Below are 23,076 nucleotides of genomic sequence, written 5' to 3'. Positions count from 1 at the left end.
CAATGAAGTCTACATATATACCCACAGAAAGTCTATGACATCCATTGATTAGGCTTAAGAGAAGCAACAGTTTTAAGGTCTTAAATGCAAATGTTTTATATGTGAAAAGATAAACTAAATGTCTAAAGCAGCCTTGACACTTAAAATGTTCAATGAAACTCCATCATAAAGAACCCCATTAGTACAGGTTATTTAAAGTAGTAGTATCATTACTCCCAAATACAATGAAATAAAATATACTTCTCATAGAAAGTTGTATCTTCCCTCCCAAGATCACCTAATTTTATAGTACTAAACAGAAGCTATACATCTAATATAATTTATATGATACTTTGCAACAACAATTTGCAGGTTATAATCTGTATCTGGTTTGTTATTCTAAAACAATATCCTGCATAATTTACAAAGGTAGATTGCATGCATTATTTTACATAAGCAATAAGCCAACTGACAGCAGAATTTTCAGAAAAAGCAAACAAACCTCTTTTTAAACTATAAGATTTAAGGGGAATTTAATTCAGACCACAGAACTACAATTATTTTAAGAATAACTCTTAGTGCTAGTAATCAAAGTATTTCCATAATAAATGCAGTGTTCACAATCATGATTATAAACACTATATTTGCTTGCTTTTGTTTAAGATGCTTCCTTCCCCCAATAATATGTTTTGGAGCTCCAATGTGGCTGGATTTTTGGAACTGGGATATGTGAAAAATAATTTTTAGATTCTGTTAACGATTGGAAACTTCATAAACTATCAAGCACCCTCCACTAAAATTCACATGAAGGCTATTTCGGGCTTTTGTTTGTTTGTCTGTATTTTTAAAAAGCAGTTCTGATAGGTAGGCCTAATGTTAGAAAATGACATTTTTAAGTTGTAAGTATAAAAAAATTTTTTTCACTACCCCAGATATAACAAGTGTTTTAAATATAGTTAAAATATCATTAAGACAAAACCGAACCATTTCAATGCCCTATTTCAAGTCACAAGTTGGAGCTCCAGAACTTACCCTGGGGGAGAAAAGGTCCTAAAGAACCTAAAAAGATAAAGTAATGCAATTAGTTTTATAATGAAGACATTTTAGATTAAGTATGGATTCTGACATACAGAATACATTATATTCATTGTACTAAAACATGTAAATAATCTGTAGTTTTAAATAATCTGTATTATTAACTACACTAGAGGCCCTGTGCATGAAATTCATGCACAGGGGGTGTGTCCCTCAGCCCAGCCTGCACCCTCTCCAATCTGGAACCCCTCGAGGGATGTCCGACTGCCGTTCAGGCCCGATCCCACCGGGATCGGGCCTGAACGGACAGTTGGACATCCATCTCACAATCCAGGACTGCTGGTTCCCAACTGCTCGCCTGCCTGCCTTCCTGATTGCCCCTAACTGCTTCTGCCTGCCAACCTGATCACCCCCTAACCACTCCCTTGCCAGCCTGATTGATGCCTAACTGCCCTCCCCTGCAGGCCTGGTCACCCCTAACTGCCCTCGCCTGCAGGCCTGGGTCCCCCACAACTGCCCTTCCCTGCAGGCCCAGTTGCCCCCAACTTCCCTCCTCTGCCAGCCTGGTCACCCCAAACTGCCCTCCCCTGCAGGCTTGATCGCTCCCAACTGCCCTCCCTTGCAGGCCTGGTCCCTCCCAACTGCCCTCCCCTGCTGGCCTGATCGCCCACAACTGCCCTTCCTTGCAGGCTTGGTCCCTCCCAACTGCCCTCCCCTGCCGGCCATCTTGTGGTGGCCATCTTGTGTCCACATGGGGTCAGTCATCTTTGACCACATGGGGGCAGCCATCTTGTGTGTTGGAGTGATGGTCAATTTGCATATTATTCTTTTATTAGATAGGATAGAGGCCTGGTGTATGGGTGGGGGCCAGCTGGTCTGCCCTGAAGGGTGTCCCGGATCAGGATGGGGGTTCCCTTGGGGCGAGGGGCAGCCTGGGCGAGGGGCCTGTAGTGGTTTGCAGGCCAGCCATGTCCCCCGGCGACCCAAGTGGAGGCCCTGGTATCTGAGATTTATTTATCTTCTATAATTGAAACCTTGTAGCCTTAAGCGGAGCCAAGCCTCCTGCTTGCTCCGTGGCCACAGCCATTTCTGTTGGGATTTATTTATCTTCTATAATTGAAACTTTGTAGCCTTAAGCAGAGGCCAAGGCAGGCCAGGGAAGGCGGAAAGCTTGGCTTCCTCCATTACCAGGGAAACCCAAGCCTCCTGCTCTCTCCGTGGCCACAGCCATCTTGGTTGGGTCAATTTGCATACCCGCTCCTGATTGGCTGGTGGGCGTGGTTTGCAGGTGTAGCGGAGGTACAGTCAATTTGCATATTACTCTTTTATTAGATAGTATGTCAGTAACTGCTAGTTTAAAGGAAAATCATAGTTATCTCACATTTCCAACTTTCAGACATGACTTCTGTCCTATTTTTAAAAAAACAAAACAAAAAAACACCAGATTGATCTAACCAATATTTAAATTTCCATCATTTTCTTAGAAAAATTTAAGAATACTTCAGTAATTTTGACATTAACCTTTTGCACTCGGATGTCGAGTGTGACTCGACACGGTTAGCATTAGAATAAAGGAATCGAGAAAAAAGCAAGCGAGTGCAAAGGGTTAAATTTTAAATACAAGCAAAAAAACTGAATTAATTTATAACAACGATTAGGACATAATAAATAAACTTTTCTCATGGTTCATCTATACTAATAAAAGGGTAATATGCTAATTAGACCGAACATCTTTCGGAAGTCCTTCCGACAAAGCTGCAGCAGCTGCGAGGGCCAAGAGTTGGCAGTCACGGCAGCCAGCAGTGGCAGCAGCAGCGGGGTGATGGGGGCAGCGCCTTCCCCTAATCGGCCCTGTCGCCTCCTGCAGAGGGAGGCCAGAGGCAGCAGCAGCGGCGGGGTGATGGGGGCGGCGCCCTCCCCAGCTGCCTTCCACAGAGGCCTAAGCCGTCAGTAGAACATCCCCTGAGGGCTCCCGGACTATGAGAGGGGGCAGGCCAGGCTGAGGGACCCCCCACAGAGCATGAATTTTCATGCACCGGGCCTCTAGTACTACTATAAATGAATATGGGTAGATGCCTATTTACTTATTAAATTTAGAATTCTGCTTTCAACATCCCTGAGCCATATTTCATAATTATTTCAGTAATATATTTACCCATAAATAACAGGATTTTAGAAATGTTAATTGCTAACAACATTTAATTATGAAAATATTAGGGAAAATTTGAACAATGACCCTAGATTTCTGAAAAGGGTCAAGGTTATATAATTTCAAAAGATGTATAACATTTTACTCCACACAAATTAACCTAGTTTAAAATTCACAGAACAATTTTTATGCCAATGTTATATACCATATACTCCCAGGAAAGTTTCTTTAGCCCAATTCTTATTTAGAGGTTGAGTATAATAGACCTCCAATTCTTTAAAAGTATTAAATATTAAAATTCATGCACTGGAGGGCGAGTCCCTCAGCCCAGCCTGCCCCCTCTCACAGTCCGGGAGTCCTCAGGGGTGGGCGATGCCCCCATCACACATCTGCTGCTGCCACTGCCGGCAGTGCAAGCCTCAGCCAGCCCTGGTTACCTGAGCCTCAGGCGGCCCTGGGGAGCTGGGCAGCTGCCATCCGAGGCTTGCCTGCGCCTCGGGCTGGCCCTGGGCAGCTGGGGGGCTGAGGGGACTAGGGGACTCCGGAGGCAGGCGCTTCAGCAGGGCTGAGGGGACTGGCCGCCGCCATCTTGTGACTGCGAGCCCCGCCATCTTTGAGGGCATGGCAGTCAATTAGCATATTCCCTCCTTATTGGCTTTGGATGCCACAATCTTTGTGAGGGCGTGATGGTCAATTAGCATATTCCCTCTTTATTAGATAGGATTATGACACTTCCCAGAAAGAGAACACTCATTGTTTTTCCCATCTCTCTAGTCTAAATAGGTAACATTATCATTACCTATACATTTCTCACTTAAGTATAAATATTTTAATTCATTTTCACTCCAATAATTTTCCTACATGGAAAAATGAATTCTAGGGCAAGAAATAAATGTCTTCAAATATTATTACAATTTTAGATTTTGTTATACTTCAAACAATAGTTAAAAGAAGGTAGAAAAGAAAAATCAGTACATACTAAGTTGCAGAGCTTTTTCCAAGCCTTCATAATAACACCAATTTTCCGCATTCCGATCAATCAAGTTTTTGAATACTTCACTGGCTTCTTTTAATCTTCCCAATTTCAATAGCATTTCCCCTAAAATTAAGTTTAAAATCACAATCATTTAACTTAAACATTAAATACCTTTCTGATCCCAGAGATATCACTAAACATTATTAGTATAGTAGATATTTATGGAAGACAGAACTGTATGTGCCTCCCTCTGGGGCATATTGCAGTTTATATAACTAAACATAGATTAATTTACAGCTTGCCTTCAGAAATGGACCTTCATTTACACATTCTACTATACTAACACTAGAGGCCCAGTACACTAATTCGTGCATGGATGGGGTCCCTTCGCCTGGCTCACAATTGGGGCCGCTCGGGGCCACGGGAGGTTGGCCAGCAGGGGGAGGGGCCACAGGAGGATGGCTGTGGGAGCACACTGACCACCATGGGGCAGCTCCTGCATTGAGCATCTGCCCCCTGGTGGTCAGTGTGTGTCATAGCGACTGGTCGCTTAGGCTTTTATATATACTAGAGGCCCGATGCACCAAATTCTTGCAAGAATAGGCCTTTCTTCCCCCGGTGGCCAGCACCGGCTTCCCTCTGGCACCCGGAAGCCAGGATTCCCTCTGGCCGCCAGCAGACATCCTGGACCTGGGCTTTCCTTGCAGCCTTGGCTTCGTCTGGAAGGTCATCTGGAAGGATGTCTGGTCTAATTAGCATATTACGCTTATATTATTATAGACTGTTAAATAATTTTAATGAAATATCCCTACCTTCCTACTGCATGATTTAAATGTACTTTTTCTGATAAGTTCATATATTAAGCAATTCTCCATTTGATCCTCTTCATTTCCTTTCCAGGTCACTAAAATTTGAATTAACTCGTAAAACAATTAACACTAAACCCCACTTCACAGCAAGAAACCACACAAACCATGTTATGTGGGACACCTACAAGATTCAATTTTTATGTGGCTTTCACGAAGCCAACCAAGTTGAAAGTGAGCATGGGGAATGAAGATCTAAACTTCTCAAACATAATAGAAAGCACACCTAGTCTAAGATAAATGGGAGATTCTCAAAAAGAATATATCTCAACTTCCCATCCCTAAAATTTCCCATTCCCCAAATAATCTATTTCAAACAAATAATCCTCTGAAATGTCTTCAAGTCATACTATTTCAGCTTTCATCATCTTAGAGAAGGCAGCATATAACAGTGGTTATTATATACAACTAGAGGCCCGATGCATAAAATTCATGCATTGAAGGGGGTTCCCTCAGCCCGGCCTGCCCCCTCTCACAGTCCAGGAGCCCTCAGGGGCGGGAGGCGACCCGGCGATCAGGGGAAGGCGACGCCCCCATCACGTCTGCTGCTGCAACTGCTGGCAGTGCAAGCCTCGGCCGGCCCTGGTTACTGAGCCTCAGGCCAGCCCTGGGCGCTGGGCAGCTGCCATTCAAGGCTTGCCTGCACCTTGGGCTGGCCCCGCCTAGGGGCGGGCCCGGATGCCCCACGTGCTTGCCATCCCCCGGCAAGGCTGACGGGACTCTGGCGGTAGGCATGTGGAGCAGCCAGTCCCGCCCCAGCCCCAGACGCCACCATCTTGTGATGGTGTGATAGTCAATTTGCATATTACCTCTTTCTAATATAGGATTATTTTACTATTTATATATGTTATATATTATTCAAGCTGCATGTTATTATACATTTGTCAAAATCGAGAGGGTATAGTAAAACTAACTAGATGTAATTTAATTACTAATTTTACCAATTTCTAGTTCTGAACAAGTTACAAACTTCCAATGTCCATTTCCTTACCTCTAAAATATGAACTACCTTAATCCACTTCTATGATAATCAAAGGAAATAATTAACTTAAATGGTTTAGCATAATGCTTGGCACAAAGTGAATACATATAAACATTTGCTACTTAAAACTATAAACATGCCCCATTCCTCCAGAATTAACTTCTGGTCAGTCTAATTTTTACCCTGTTTATACTATTCTTCAAGTCCAAACATTTTATTATCTGCTACTACTATAAGGTAAAGGTTATTACTAGAGGAATACACAGGACAAATAAGTACATTTGCATTTTTTTAAAGTAAAAATCTCTAACTTTAACAGTTCTTAAAATTATCTTAATATACTAATGGATACAAAAGACATAAATGTATAAATATCAAAGTCTCTGGGCCTGCAAACTTCACTGAAAAAAATAAAAATAACATAAGCAATACAGAATATCGGCTTTATATTCAAAATGATGGCCCCAAAATGACCCACATTACCAATATATGCTGCCATTTGCAGATTTTTTAAACCAGAACTGACCATACTATAGCATATCTACCTTTTTTAAAAAAAAATATTTCTTTATTGATTTCAGAGAGGAAGGGAGAAGGAGAGAGATAGAAACATCAACGATGAAAAAAAAAAAAAAGAAACATCAACGATGAGAGAGAATCATTGATTGGCTGCCTCCTGCATACCCCCCACTTGGGATCAAGCCCGCAACCCGGGCATGTGCCCTTAGCCGGAATCAAACCTGGGACCCTTCAGTCCGCAGACTGATGCTCTATCCACTGAGCCAAGCCGGCTAGCTACTTTTAATCCCTGCATTCCCTACTAATGCTGTAAGACAAAGACAAAGAAACAGAAAAAGCAACCTGAGAGTTAAGATTTAATCAGGAAATAGCAATACATCAGAACATAAGAATAATTGCCTTTTATTTTCTCCCATCAATTACAGGTAATAGAATAAGAAAGAAACCAGAATATTATTTAGCCACATTTTACCAATAGTTTGAAAAATAGCATTGTAGTCAATATTGATATTAGTACTATTTACAATAAAAACTGAGTCAGTCAGTTGCTATATACTAACAAGTGTCAAGTATAGCATTTAAAAGGGCTCATGAAAAGACATGAAGAAAACTTAAATGCATATTACTAAGTGAAAAAAAGTCAATCTCAAAAGCTGACATACTGTATAATTCCAAATACATGACATTCTGGAAAAGGCATAACTATGGAGACAGTAAAAGGATCAGTGGTTGCCAGAGTTGGGGGCAAGGGGAAATGAATAGGGAGAGCACAGTGGATTTTTAGGGCAGTGAAACTAGTACTCTGTATGACACTATAATGGTGGCTACATGTTATTATACATTTGTCAAAACCGAGAGGGTGTACAACACCAAGAACTAACAGGAATGTAAACTTTATAGACTTCAGGTGGTAATGATGTGTTAATGTAGGTTCATTAATTGTAATACATAGCCTTAGCTGGTTTGACTCAGTGGATAGAGAGTCAGCCTACAGACTGAAGGATCCCGGGTTCAATTCCAGTCAAGGGCACATGTCCAGGTTGCGGGCTCGATCCCCAGTAGGGAGCGTGCAAGAGGCAGCCAATCAATGATTCTCTCTCACCATTGATGTTTCTATCTCTCCTCTCGCTCCCTCTCCCTTCCTCTCTGAAATCAATAAAAATATATATATTTTTTAAAGTTAAAATGTACTTTAACCCTTTGCACTCGCTTGCTTTTTTCTTGATTCCTTTATTCTAATGCTAACCGTGTCAAGTCACACTCAACATCCGAGTGCAAAAGGTTAAAAAATTATAATAAGTATATCACTCTGGTGGGGGATACTGATAGTGGAGAAGACTATGCATGAGTAGGAAAATACAGTATATGGGAAAATTTTCCCAACCTTCAACTTGATTTTGCTGTGAAACTAAAACTATTCTAAAAGTAAAGTCTATTTAAAAAAAAAAAAACTTTTTAGAATAAGGGCTCTGAAGTCAAAAGATGTGTTTAGAAATTAACTCTACCTCCCTAGCCAGTTTAGCTCAGCGGATGGAGTGTAGGCCTGTGGACCAAAGGGTCCCAAGTTCAATTCCGGTCAAGGGCACATACCTTGGTTGCAGGCTCTTCCCTGGCCTAGGCCCTGGTCAAGGTGCATGCAGGAGGCAACCAATTGATGTGTTTCTCTCACATCGATGTTTTTCTGTCTTTCCCTCTCTCTTCCACTCTCCCTAAAAATTAATGGAAAAATATCCTCGAGTGAAAATTAACCAAAAACAAAAAAAGGAAAGAAAGAAAAGAAATTAACTCTAGAACCTAAAAGTTGGGGTGAGTCTGGGCAAGTCTTAATATCTCTAAGCCTTAGTTTCCTCAGCTATAAAATGGAGATAGTAAATAGTACCCATGTTAGAGGTGCTAAAAATTTAAGTGAAATAAAGCAGTTTAAGCAATTACCATGCCCTAAAACACAGGAAAAGTAAATAAATGTTAGTTTTTATTAAGTTTTAAAAGTCCTGCAACTATACTAACTTTAGTTTTAAACTAATTAGTTGAGTTGGACATTCTATTTAATACAGTATTGCTTATCGAATGAGTAATTGATGAACAAAGCTTTGTTAAGAAAAAATGTGGCTAACCCTTTGATGAACATTTTTAAGTAACTATCAGGACCCTGCCTTCATAATTAGCCCATAATGATACTTGACTTCTTGATAATCCCAGTATCAATTATTGTTCTCATTATATTTTACTATACATAAATAGATAAATACAGATACAGACATAGATATACAGATATGGAGGGGTAAAATATAAAGGTAGTATAATGTTCTGCTTAAGAAAATTAAATCTGGAGTCAAACTTCTTGACCTCATATACAGCACTACAACCAGTTTACCTAGCTGTGTGACTTTAGGCAAGTCACTTAACTCTCTGTTCCTCAGTCCCCCAACTCTAAAGTGAATATAACAACTACATCATAATAAGTGTTTAGAATATTGCCTAATACATGGTAAGTCTTATCAAAGTGTTAAGACAGAATAAAGTATACAGTTTTAGTTCTTTTCTTTAATAAAAAGAAAAGGCAGGCCCTAGCCGGCTTGGCTCAGTGGATAGAGTATCAGCCTGCCGACTCAAGGGTCCCAGGTTCGATTCCGGCCAAGGGCACATGCCTGGGTTGCGGGCTCAATCCCCAGTGGGGGGTCATGCAGGAGGCAGCCGATCAATGATTCTCTCTCATCATTGATGTTTATATCTATCTCTCCTTCTCCCTTCCTCTCTGAAATCAATAAAGAAATATAGAAAAGAAAAGAAAAGAAAAGAAAAGAAAAGAAAAGAAAAGAAAAGAAAAGAAAAGAAAAGAAAAGAAAAGAAAAGGCAGGTCAACTAACCTTTAATTTCTTCCACCGAAAGTTTATCACATATTTGTTTCTCATATGTTTCTATATGTTCTAAAGATTCCTGAAATAGATCTGCTTCTCTCATCACTTGATTCTGGTATAATATCAGTTCACTGTATTCATAGTCAATTTTGTTGAGAGGAACCTAAAAAAAGAAAGGACCAAATTAGCACATTTATATAATTACATAAAGCAATTTCAGATCTTTAATTTCATTGCTTTCTCAGGAAAGCAATTCACAGACTTAAAAAGCAACCCATGAACAATTATAAGTAGAAGAGTAATTAATAGCAAAGATTAAACCTACCAGACCTGAGGCCCTGAACCTAACTGTCCCCTATACCTGGGCTCCCGAGCATTAAAGAGAAAAAATCAACATGATATAGAAAAATGTTAGTTACATGAAAACAAGTGGTTAGAATAAGATGGAACTTGGAGACATTGTAGAAAATAGGTCTAGGCAAAGTACCAAAAATTGGGTACAGCGGTATAGCGGCAGATTCGGAGATTACCGAAAAATCGGTACAGCGGTCTGGTAGGGTTAATATATCCTTTAAAATAAAGGGATGGAACTCTGGTATAGAGCAAAGTGAACAGGTCCTATACACCCAAAAAAGTATGAAAATGGTTAAAATCCTAAGGAATCTACATTAAAAAACCTAAGAGAACTCATCAAGGAGTTAGGCAAGGTGACAGAAAACAAAATCAATATACAGAATCAATTATATCTCTATATTGTAGCAACAACCTAAAAATTAAATTAAAATAATTTCACTCACAATAGCATCAAAAAGAACAAGATATTTAGGAATAAATTTAAGAAGTAAGATCTAGACGCCGTGGGTAGGGCTCAGTGGTTGAGCGTCGACCTATGAACCAGGAGGTCACGGTTTGATTTCTGGTCACGGCACACGCCAGGGTTTCGGGCTCAATCCCCCAAAGGAGCGTGCAGGAGGCAGTTGATCAATGATTCTGTCTCATCCTTGATGTTTCTATCTCTCTCTCCCTCTCCCTTCCTCTCTGAAATAAATTTTTTACAAAAGAAATAAGATCTATATACTGAAGACTACAAAATATGCTAAGAAATTACAGATAGACCTAAATAAATGGTGAGATAGTACACTCCACAGTAATGGACCGCAATACTCAATGTTTTGATGGCAATTCCAAATTGATCTATAAATTCAATGCAATCCCTACCCAACTCACAGCAAGCCTTTTGCAAAAATTTGTAAGCTAATCCTAAAATTCAAATGGAAATAAAAAGAACTCTACATGGCCAAAATAATTTGAAAAAGAACAAAGTAGGAGAATATGTGTTTCACATCTCAAACTTACTACAAAGCTACAATCATCAATGCAGTGTGGCACCGGCACAAGGACACCCATACAGATCAGTGGAACAGAATAAAAGGTCCAAAAATAAGTTAGTATATTCTGGTCAACTGACTTTCTACAAAGGTGCCAAGGCAATTCAATGAAGGAAGACTAGTCTTCTCACAAATAATAGTGGGACAATTAAATTAAGTATGCAAGAAAAGACCTTAGATTCATAATTCATACCATACACAAAAATTAACTCAAAATGGATCACACACCTAAATGTGAGCCCTAAAACTATAAAAGAAATCTTAGAATAGGAGAAATTCTTTGTGACCCTATGTATAAAAGAAAAAAATTAATAAATTAGACTTCATCAAAATTAGAACATTCTTCTTCTTCAGAAGACACCACTAATAACATGAAAATACAAGCTACAGGTTGGGAAAAAATATTTGCAAATAATATATCTGATAAGGAACTTGTATTAAGAATATATAAAGAGCCGAGACCGGTTTGGCTCAGTGGATACAGCAACGGCCTGCGGACTCAAGGGTCCCGGGTTCGATTCCGGTCAAGGGCATGTACCTTGGTTGCAGGCACATCCCCAGTGGGGGGTGTGCAGGAGGCAGCTGATCGATGTTTCTCTCTCATCAATGTTTCTAGCTCTCTATCCCTCTCCCTTCCTCTCTGTAAAAAAATCAATAAAATATATTTTTTAAAATTATATGCCAACAAATTAAATAACTTAAATGAAATGGATTAATTCCTAGAAAAACTACAAGCTACTGAAACTCAAGAAGAAATAGGAAATCTAATTAGACCAATACCAAGTAGAGAATAAATTAGTAATCAATAAACTTTTGCTAAAGAAAGGACAAAATGTCATGGAAGATGAATACTACCAAATGTTTACAAAAAAATTAATCACACCAACCTTCACAAACTTCCAAAAAACAAAAAGGAACACTTCCCAACTCAATCCATGAGGCCAGATACAGACATCAAACAAAAAGAAAATTATAGACAATGTCTCTTATCTCAATATCTCTTAACCTCACTATCAAAGAAACACAAAAGAAAAATAAATGAAAAAAAATAAAAATAAAAAAATAAATGAGATAAACTTCACATCTAGGAGACTAAAAAAACTAATTAGCTGACAAAGGTCAACAAGGATGCTGAGGAAATAATAATTGTAAAACCTTGCTGGTAAGCATATAAATTAGTACAGCTACTTCAGAGTATTGATAATACTTAGTAAAGCTGAAAACACACAGCTACAACTCTACAATTCCAGTTTTAGGTGTACACTGAAGAGAAACTCACAACTGTGGCTAATGAAACAGCAGACAAGAATATTCATTACAGCACTGTTTTTCAATAGAGGCAAAGTAGAATGGATAAACTATGGCTTATTCATATAATGAAACTCCAAACAGCAGTTAAAAATGGATAAACTAGCCCTACATGTATTAATATAGACATCAAGAAAAGTTGGATGAAAAAAACCTGCATATCACTCATATAGATTTCAAATACACAAAATAATGCTAACTTTTATGAACTTATACATAATGTGAATGCACTGGAATGACATACCAATTTCAGAATAGTGGCTACTTCTAGGGAGGCACATGGGAGAACTTTAGCTATTTCTGTAATTTTATTCCTTTAAAAAAATAACAAAATCTGGAGTGATATGAAAAATGTTAACACCTGTTTAATTTCTTGTGTATATTTTTGTTCTTTTCTATTTTACATATTAAAATGTATTTATTAATGTTTACATCAAGTATAAAGCAATATATATTAGAAAAACAATTCTCAGTCACAAAACTTTCATTTTTTTTGCAGTCTTTCCTTTATCATTTGAATATTGTTGAAATTAAAGTGTACAAACATTTTTATATTATTTATTTTTCATTAAAAATTCTGGACAGTTAGCTCAGTTAGTTAGAGCAGTGGTGGACAAACTCATTAGTCAACAGAGCCAAATATCAACAGAACAACGATTGAAGTTTCTTTTGAGAGCCAAATTTTTTAAACTTAAACTTCTTCTAACACCACTTCTTCAAAATATACTTGCCCAGGCCGTGGTATTTTGTGGAAGAGCCACACTCAAGGGGTCAAAGAGCCGCATGTGGCTCGCAAGCCGCAGTTTGCCAACCACGGGGTTAGAGCATCATTCCAATATGCCAAGGATGCACATTCGATCCCTGGTCAGGGCACATACAAAAATCAAGCCCATATAATAAAAGCCTAATATAAAAATCGACCGAAGGCAGAATGACGGGTGGGATGACTGGTCGCTATGCCGCACACTGACCACCAGGGGGCAGAAGCTCAACGCAGGAGCTGCCCCCAGCCTGCAGGCCCCAGGCCAGCCAAGGCGGGTGCCAGAGGGGACCCCCCAATTGCCCCACTGGTCGCCCCACAGATCAGCCCTGATCGCAGGCCAGGCCTAGGGACCCTACACATGCATGAATTTCATGCATTGGGCCTCTAGTGAATGCATAAATAAGTGGAACAAATCGATGCCCCCCCCCTTCTGTCTTTCTAAAATAAATAAATAAAAGAATTCTGAACCCCACCCCCCCTTTTTTTTTTTCATTTAGTTTTAGGGATTTTTTTTGTTTGTTTTTCAAGAGAAAAGTTTATAACGATAGCATTGCAATGAAAACAGCTTGGGATGTTGGAGCTAATGCCAGCTGTTAGTACTATTCTTTCAAAACAGCCTCCCTAAGATCCCCAAACCTGGTGAGATACACCAGCCTTCGCCAGGGGGATAGTCACCAAAGACTAACCTGGAAGTGGCTTAATGGACATGGGGTGGATAGAGAAGGCCTAAGTGTAGCAACCACCTGCTCACAGCTGCTATTAACCCTATAATGACTGAAATAACCCCTCCCCTCTATTTTTGTGTTGTTTTTGCACAGACTCCAGAAAAGTGAAGGCTGCCAATCTGAGTAGTACTCAAATGTGAGGAACTGCTGGTCTTGGATTTTTTTCCCCATTAAATTCAGCTGATCATGTAGATCATTAGAGAAAAGTAAATAGCTTCAAATTTTAAAAAGAGCCGAAATGTAGTTGTTGTTTTTTACTGTATCAAACAATGTCAGTGCTTTATTTAATAACTAGAAGCTCAGTGCACGAAATTCATACCCTCGGGGCGGGGGAAGGGTCCCTCAGCCAGGACTGCGAGAGTGCACAGGACAGACCAAGGGACCCCACCGGTGCAAGATCAGGCCGGGGAGGGACGAAGAGGTTGGCCAGCTGGGGGAGGGACCACGGAAGGGCTCCAGGGCATGTCTGGCCAGTCTCGCTCAGTCCCGATCTGCCGGACCCCAGCAGCAAGCTAACCTACCAGTCAGAGTGTCTGCCCCTTGGTGATCAGTGCACGTCATAGCAAGAAGTTGAGCAACCTTAGCATATCATTAGCATATTACGCTTTGATCGGTTGAAGGCCGACCAGCCAACCGGACACTTAGCATATTAGGTTTTTATTATATAGGAAGGATTCTCTTCTGTCTCATGGCATTTGTCTACTTGCTTACATATTACACTAGAGGCCCGGTGCACGAAATTCGTGACCAGGGGGAGGGTCCCCTCAGTCCAGCCTGCACCCTCTCCAATCCAGGACCCCTCAGGGGATGTCCGACTGAAGGTTTAGGCCCGATCCCCAGGATGGGGCCTAAACCAGCAGTGGGACATCCCTCTCACAATCCGGGACCACAGACTCCTAACTGCTCACCTGCCTGCCTGCCTGATCGCCCCTAACTGCGCCCCCTGCCAGCCTGATCAACCCTAACCGCTTCTGCCTGCCGGCCTGGTCGCCCCTAACTGCCCCCTCTACCTGCCGGCCTGATCACTCCTAACTGCCCCTGCCTGCCGGCCTGGTCGCCCCTCACTGCTCTACCTTCTGGCCTGGTTACCCCTAACTGCCCCCCATGCTGTCCTGGTCACCCCCAACTGCCCCCCGCTGCCGGCCTTATCGCCCCTCACTGCCGCCCCTTCCGGCCTGGTCGCTCCTCACTGCCGTCCCTGCCGGCCTGGTTACTCCTCACTGCCCCCCCACCGGCCTGATCGCCCTTCCCTGCCCCCCCGCCGGCCTGGTCACCCCCAACTTCCCCCCGCCTGCCTAGTCGCCCCCAACCACCCCCTCCTGTGGCTGTGTCACCCCTCACTAGCCCTCCCCCCCCGGCTGGCCTGGTCGCCCCTCACTGCCCTCCCTTCCAGCCTGGTCGCCCCTAACTGCCGCTTCTGCTGGCCTGGTTGCCCCCAACTTCCCCCCCTGCCTGCCTGGTCACCCCCAACTGCCCTCCCCTGCCTGCCTGGTCGCCCTCACTGCCCCTACCCGCCAGCCTGATCACCTCTAAACACCTCTGCCTGCTGGCCTGATCACCCCTAATTGCCCCCCTGCCGGCCTGGTCGCCCCCAACTGCCCCCCCTTGCCGGCCTGGTCGCCCCTAACTGCCTCCCCCTGCCGACCTGGTCGCCTCCAACTGCCCCCTGCTGCCAGCCTGGTCGCCCCTAACTGCCCACCCTGCTGGCCTGGTCACCCCCAACTACCCCCGCTCCCCGCTGGCCTGGTTGCCCTTCACTGCCCACCCTGCTGGCCTGGTCGCCCCACGCAGCCTGCTGTTCAGTAGTTTGGTCGCCCCTCACTGCCCCCCCGCCGGCCTGGTCGCCCCACACAGCCTGCTGCGTGGTCGTTGGGTTAGGGCATCCTGACCAATTTGCATATTACCCTTTTATTAGTATAGATTGTCAGTTAAGCATTTGTAATTTTATATGTAATATGCATTCTTTGCCAGTTTCATTATATAGGCTATGGATCTCATGTGCATATAAATAGAAAGACAGAAATCTAACTCTACCACAAGCTGCACAAATGTTATCTAAGCATTAAGTAAGTGTAAAACATAGGACTGCTAATCTCCGTTCACTCTGTGATGTCACGTACAGAATGTACAATTAACTGGTGATTTCCTCATACTTTTGATACTACTTGTACCTGTATGTCTTTTAGAAAGACATTGGTGGAGTCTGTATCCCTTTTGTATTTTTAATACAATAATTGTACATGTTGGTTATATTTGTGTTAAAGATGGTAGAAATATACTATGTTTATGCTTCTACATCCAGTTTGTATAAGCTGGAAAATAAATAAATAAATATAACAAAAAGAAATTTAAAAAACGAAAGAATTCTGGGGGTTTTTTCCAACCACAGTTTACATTCAATACCCTTCCATACCAGTTTCAGATGTATAGCAAAGTGGCCAGAAAACCATATACTCTAGAGTGTTCCTCCCTGCTGCCCCAAGCATCCACCAGGCCCTAAACCCAGTTATTGCGACATTATTGACCACATCCTCCATGCTGCAATCCGAATCTCTGTAGCTATTCTGCAACTACCAATTTGTACTGCTTAATCCCTTCACTTTTCACCCAACCCAATCCCCCTATCTTCTGACAGCTGTCAGTCTGTTCTCTATATCTGTTTCTATTTTGTTTATTTTGTTCATTAGATTCCACATATAAGTAAATCACATGGTATTTGTCTTCCTCTGACTGGCTTATTTCACTTAGCATAATATAGTAAAACCTCAATATAATAGACTAATTCAGGCAAGGGGGTGTCCATTAAAACCAAAAGTCCGTTATATAAACATACAATTTTCCAAATGCGTACATTAAAAATTAGACAAATTAGTTTACCTATTTTTACTTATGTAGACACGCATGTGTAATTAAAATTAAGTATGTATGAAAAGTTTAATTTCACAGAAAAGTTTTCTAAATGTATTACTGTAACTTTTAATTTATACTGAATAGGTCTAGTAAATGAGTGCATTCACCAATCACCAAGAGTACACAAATGTACATGGCTGAGGCATGGCTTAGCACACACATTAGAACATTGGCCTGTAAGAGTGTGTTAAAACTGCTACAGAGCTCTACGCAGTTTGGCTCAGTGGATAGAGCATCAGCCTGCAGACTGAAGGGTCCCGGGTTCAATTCCAGTTAAGAGCACATACCCAGGCTGCAGTCTCCGGTCCTGGTAGGGGGCATGCAGGAGGCAGCCAATCAATGATTCTATCTCATCATTAATGTTTCTACCTCTCTCTCCCTCTCCTTTCCTCTCTGAAATTATATTTATTTATTTATTTATATATATATTTACATATATATCCTATCTAATAAAAGGGTAATATGCAAATCGACCGAATGGCAGAACAACCGGTCACTATGATGCGCACTGACCACCAGGGGGCAGATGCTCAACGCAGGAGCTGCCCTCTGGTGGTCAGTGCACTCCCACAGAGGGAGCATTGCTCAGCCACAAGCCAGGCTGACACTGGCGAGTGCAGCAGTGGTGGCAGGAGCCTCTCCAACATCTGCAGCAGCGCTAAGAATGTTTGACTGTGGCTTAGGCCCGCTCCCCACAGGGCCTAAGCCATCAGTCAGACATCCCCCTAGGGCTCCCGGATTGCTAAAGGGCGTAGGCTGGACTGAGGGACCCCCCCTCCAGTGCACGAATGTCGTGCACTGGGCCTCTAGTATATATATAAATATATATATGTATATGTATATATATAAAAAATAACTGCTACAGAAAGTCTCCCCATTTGACAACCAAATCAATTACCTTGAGTAATGCAGTGTGATCATGCCTTAATTATTTGCTGAACATTGTTTATGAGAAGAGACTCTTAGATTTAATTATGTAGACTATACTTGTAGATATATTTATGTCAGCAAAATTACTACAGTGTTTTTTCCAACATATGGCCTATTTGCTAAAATTTGTTAAAAATAACAGCGAATTAGTAAAAAACAATAACCTGTTAATTTACTTATAAGTAAATCTTGATTAAAAGCATTTTAAGCCCTGGCCAGTTTTGCTCTGTGGTTAGAGCATTAGCCCTTGGATTAAAGGGTCCTGTGTTCCATTCTGGGTTAAGTGCTTAACCTCAGGTGCAGGCTCGATCCCTGCACCAGTTGGGGGCGTGTGTGGAAGCAACCAACTGATGTGTCGCTCTCACATTGATGCTTCTCTCTCTCCTCTCCCCTTCCACTCTCTCTAAAAATCAATGGAAAAAAATATCCTCAGATGAGAGGATTAACAAAATAGATAAATACATAAATAAAATTTTAAATTTAACCGGGCGTTAATTTTCACATATGACATATGGCCCAGAAATTTTGTCCAATAAATCCGAAGTCCGTTAAATCGAGGTATACAAAATTGAGGGTTTACTGTACCCTCTAGGTCCATCCATGCTGTGGCAAAAGGTAAGATTTCCTTCTTTTTTACAGCTGAGTAGAATTCCATTGTGTAAATATACCACAGCTTTTTCATCCACTCATCTGCTGATAGGCACCTGGGCTGCTTCCAAATCTTGGCTATTTAAATAATACTGCTATGAACATAGGGGTGCATATATCCTTTCGAATTAGCGCATCAGGTTTCTTCCATTACATTTCCAGAAGTGGAATTGCTAGGTCATAAGGCAATTCCATTTTTAATTTTTTGAGGGACCTCCATACTGTTTTCCGCAGTGGTTGCACCAATGAATTCTGTTTTAACTTGTCAGTTTTCCCATTTTTCCATAGGCCACAAAACTTTAACTCACATATGGGGCTTGGGGCAATCTAGAAGTTAACTATTTTATTTATGAAGGTAGGAAAAAATGTTAAAATGAACTTACTTGCTGAGTTTGTCTAAATTCTTCCAATAGTTTTAGTGCCATGTCATAATCTTTCAGCAAATGGTATGCAATTGCATATCCAATCCAGGAAGCACGCTGTGTTGGGCGCAACTGAAGAAGCTGATACCTTGTCTCCTTTAAATAAATAAATAAATACATACATAAATAAATAAAATTTTCTTTTTAACTTTTTAAACTTTCTGTAAAGTATTTCTGTTCATCGGTTTTCAGAAAACAATTCAATACCTTTAATTCTTTTTTAATGTATTCAATTAACAAATAAGTTCCACAATAAAATACTTTCTGTGTGCCTTATCTAAATCATTTAAGTTGTAAAATACCCCATAATGCTCATTGTAAGGCTGTCACTGAAAAGTCGGCCCTGGGGCTCATGCTTTTGGGCTGACTTATAAAATTACCTTCATATAATAGAATTTCTTTTGGTAATTGAGAGACTGAGATAGTTTTATACTGAACTAAATTTTGCTGTTTACAAAATTATTATATGAAATTACAATGGATTTACATTACGAGGTGTATCAGTTAATAATGGCGGATTTGTAATCAAAGAAAACACGGTAATTTCAAGAGAAACATCAAAAGTGCTTTATTCAAAGTAATGTCCATCGCTAGCTACATCTTTCAGGTAATTTGTGGATACCGTCCCAATAGAACTTTTCTTGTTTTGAGGCAAACATTCAAGAGAACCCAATTTTCCACTTCTTTGTACATTTTGAAGTGCTGCTCAGACAGTGTGTGTGCTATCGATCGGAACAAGTGGTAATCTGAAGGAGTAAGGTCTGGTGAATACGGCGAGTGGGTTAATACTTCCCAGGCAAGATCTTTTAACGTGTCTAACTGGTTTTCAAGTGTGTGATGGTGAGTTATCATGAAGCAAAATTATTTTGCCATGTCTTCTGGCCCATTCTGGTCATTTTACGATCAAAGCATGGTTCAAATTGACCTGGACGTTCTTTGTCTTTCACATCGAAATCATAATTTTTAAAGCGTTTAAACCAGCGTTCACAGATATCTTGAGATGGAGCATATTCACCATAAGCTTCCTGAAGTATACAATAACTTTCAGCAGCACTTTTCTTCAAAATAATGAATTAAAACTTCCTGCAAATGCTCTTTTATTGGCATGAAATTCGACATTTTTAAGTGTAAAAATATCTATGATGTTAACACCTTTAGAAAATTTGACATATGAAGTTTTGAAGCTTATTGTCAATACAAAAAAAAACATACATATCAAATCGCATATCCTATCTAATAAAAGAGTAATATGCAAATTGACCATCACACCAAGACACAAGATGGCTGCCCCCATGTGGACACAAGATGGCTGGCAGGGGAGGGCAGTTGTGGGTGACCAGGCCAGCAGAGGAGGGCAGCTGGGGGATACCAGGCCAGCAAGGGAGGGCAGTTAGGGGGGACCCAGGCCTGCAGGGGAGGGCAGTTGGGGGGACCAGGCCTGCGGGGGAGGGCAGTTGGGGGGGAACTGGCCTGCAGGGAAGGGCAGTTAGGGGGGACCAGGCCTGCAGGGGAGGGCTGTTGTGGGCAATCAGGCAAGCAGGGAGGGCAGTTCGGGTGACAGGGTCAGCAGAGGAGGACAGTTGGGGGGGACCAGGCCTGCAGAGGAGGGCAGCTGGGGGATACCAGGCCAGCAAGGGAGGTCATTTGGGGTGCCCGGGTCAGCAGGGGAGGGCAGTTGGGGGCAACCAGGCCTGCAGGGGAGGACAGTTAGGGACGACCAGACTGGCACGGGAGGGCAGTTTGGGGCAATCGGGCCAGCCGGGGAGCATTTAGGCGTTGATCAGGCTGGCAGGGGAGTGGTTAGGGGGTTATCAGGCTGGCAGGCAGAAGCGGTTAGGGGCAATCAAGCAGAGGCAGGCAAGCAGTTGGGAGCCAGCGTCCTGGATTGTGAGAGGGATGTCCGACTGCCCGTTTAGGCCCAATCCCTAAACGGGTGGTTGGACATCCCTCAAGGGGTCCCAGATAGAAGAGGGTGCAGGGTGGGCTGAGGGGGACCCCCCCACCCCGTGCATGAATTTCGTGCACCTGGCCTCTAGTATATCAATATATGTGTAACTCCATCTATTGAAAAAAATCCACATTATTAACTGGTACACCTGGTATAGTAGGCCCAGAGACAGGATGGAACTCTCAAACATCTTTTCAAGCAGAAACACGACTGCTGCCACTCTAAGACAGGTCAGTATCTATTACATTAGGAAGAAAACACCAGAAATTCCACTATGGCTGCCCCAGAAAAATCAAAAATCATCATTAGCAGAAAATACAACCTCCCTACCCAGATCTTCATTTCTCCATTGCTCATATCTGCCTCCAAGTTTTAGGCAAGTACAACTGCTTGGAGGAACAGGTCTCATGAAAAACACCAGCTGCAATGGAATTTTGAAAATGTAATGTTTAGCTTCCTTCCTCTGTTGTTGGAACTGGTAAAAGGAATGCCAAAAGGAGTAACAAGATCAGATCTTCTTTTGTAAAAAGATTATCTTTGACAAAATAACTTAGTATCACTCCTCTACCTTCATGTGTTAAGTGTCTGGTTCCTTTTAGGAATATAAAATTACTAAAGGCCTGGTGCACGACATTTCTGCACTGGGGGGGGGGGGTCCCTCAGCCCATCCTGAGCCCTCTCACAGTCCAGGACTCCTCGGAGGTCATCCCTCTCGCAGTCCAGGGCTCTAGCTGTCCAGAACCCCTCACTCCTTACCACTTGCCTACAGCGGAGGCGGGAGAGGCTCCCGCCCGCTGCTGCCCTCGACAGCCGTGAGCCTGGCTTCTGACTGAGCAGCACTCCCCGTGGGAGCTCACTGACCACCAGAGGGCAGCTCCTGCATTGAGTGTCTGCCCCCTGGTGGTCAGTGAGTGTCATAGCAACCAGTCATTCTGCCGTTAGGTTGATTTGCATATTAGCCTTTTATTATATAGGATAGGATGCTATTATCACTCTCATTACTTATTTTCATTATTGCTTCTGTCACTCCAACCCTTCATTAAAGTCTGGGTCAGTTTTCTTCTCTCTGCCAAATCCTACCATTATCCTGGGCAAATGAAACACTATAGAACACCTATCCAATACCTATCTTCTTACATGTAAGATTTCCTTATCTTTAATGATCTCCTCTACGCCTCTTCAGGGACCCACTCCCACAACCACATCCTAGACCAGGGATTTTCAAATGGTGTGCCAAAAGAATTTTTAAAACATGTAATTCCTAACTATTTAGTCAGGAATCAGGTGCACTGACCTGTTTTCCCTTAGACTGTCAAACAGCCAACACAATAGCCATCTGGTGTGAATGAATCAAAATTATACCTATTTTTTTGGTCAGATTGGCAAAAAATATAATCTATTTTTTGGTGTGCCACCAAACTTTAGTAATTAGCTTATGTGTGCCATGAGATGAAAAAGATTGAAAATCGCTAAGATTGTCAAATAGAAAAATGACAACAGTCAACACAATAGCCCATTGGTGTGAATGCCCTGTCTTGAACCATAAATATATAGGTCATATAACAGAGTTGTATCTTATTGGTCATGCTGCATAAGGTTGCGTCTAACTGGTTAATTCTTGGTACCAGAAATCCTTATATACAAGTATAGGCACCTGATTTATTTTAAATCACTTTGGAGTACAAAGGATAGATAATTACTATTATTATTATTTTTTTTTTTTTTGGTAAATCAATCAAAATTATACCTTTTTTTTTTGGTCAGATTAAGCAAAAAATATATTTTTGGTATGCCACAGAATTTTAGTAATTAGTTTATATGTACCATGAGATGAAAAAGGTTGAAAATCACTGTCCTATTTGCCACACAGAAATCATAAAAACAAATTATCTCACTCTCTGGCCATAGCACCTATGCTGCCAACATTTTCACTCAGTGACATTCCTACCCTTGTTCTTAAGAGGACACCACCAGTACCTTTAGTTCCTTGCATCCTTCACTTCTAACCACCAACTCTTTTATCTTCATTTATTTCACTATCCCTCATAGGAACCACTCTCTTGCCAATATTCTTAATTTCTTTGCCTCATAAATATAATGTTTACTCTCACCACAGCCAGGCTGTTAAGTACTGCTGAAGAAAAACCACACTATCTTGAATGATTACTATCAAGCTCAGCAGAACTCTTGAAACTTCTGTAAAAAATCTAGGCATAGGGTATAAGGACTTATGGCTGAAGGGCAAAAGTAAAAAGTAAATGAAAGATAATTTATTTAAGGAGAACTGTTAAGAGTTGGTGGCCTCCTTCGCATAAGAAAATAAAAGAATTACGTTTTGGACATAATTAATTTAGTATACACATGGAGATGTCCAGCAGAGCTGAAGATGCCAGTATGAAGAGGTATGGACTACAGAAAGACTGATGTATGGCAATCCTTCTCAGATTATTTTATATTTACTAACCCATAATAAAGAAAACTAATTAATCTCTACATTTAGATTTCAATTATAAACGTCCTGTTTACCAAATTTTTAAGTGTCAAACCAACAAAGAATCTAGTACAGCATTTGTACACAGGAGATAGTACAGTTTGTTTGTTTGTTTTTTTTAAAGCATTAAATAAAGTTATCTTTTGTTGATAATCAAGCATACAGTTCTACAACTATTA

General features: G+C 41.4%; 1 protein-coding gene across 4 annotated transcripts in view; it reads right to left on the bottom strand.

The window, feature by feature from the left end:
- NAA16 (N-alpha-acetyltransferase 16, NatA auxiliary subunit) overlaps positions 1–23,076 on the bottom strand; it is an 85,475-nt gene that overhangs the window by 53,113 nt on the left and 9,286 nt on the right. For 3 of the 4 annotated variants that reach the window (XM_079778857.1, XM_079778859.1, XM_079778860.1), the window contains 4 exons: positions 18,420–18,554; positions 9,374–9,527; positions 4,143–4,262; positions 1,012–1,038 (listed from right to left, as the gene is read on the bottom strand). In XM_079778857.1, coding sequence (XP_079634983.1) covers positions 1,012–1,038; positions 4,143–4,262; positions 9,374–9,527; positions 18,420–18,554 — 436 coding nt within the window. The remainder of the gene's footprint in view (positions 1–1,011; positions 1,039–4,142; positions 4,263–9,373; positions 9,528–18,419; positions 18,555–23,076) is intronic. The other variant, XM_079778858.1, reaches the window with a different exon arrangement.

The sequence above is a fragment of the Cnephaeus nilssonii genome, assembly GCF_951640355.1.
Source record: "Cnephaeus nilssonii genome assembly, chromosome: 8".
NCBI lineage: Eukaryota > Metazoa > Chordata > Mammalia > Chiroptera > Vespertilionidae > Cnephaeus > Cnephaeus nilssonii.
The sequence above is the reverse complement of the archived record's forward strand: the minus strand, read 5'-3'. Positions and strand labels throughout refer to the sequence as shown.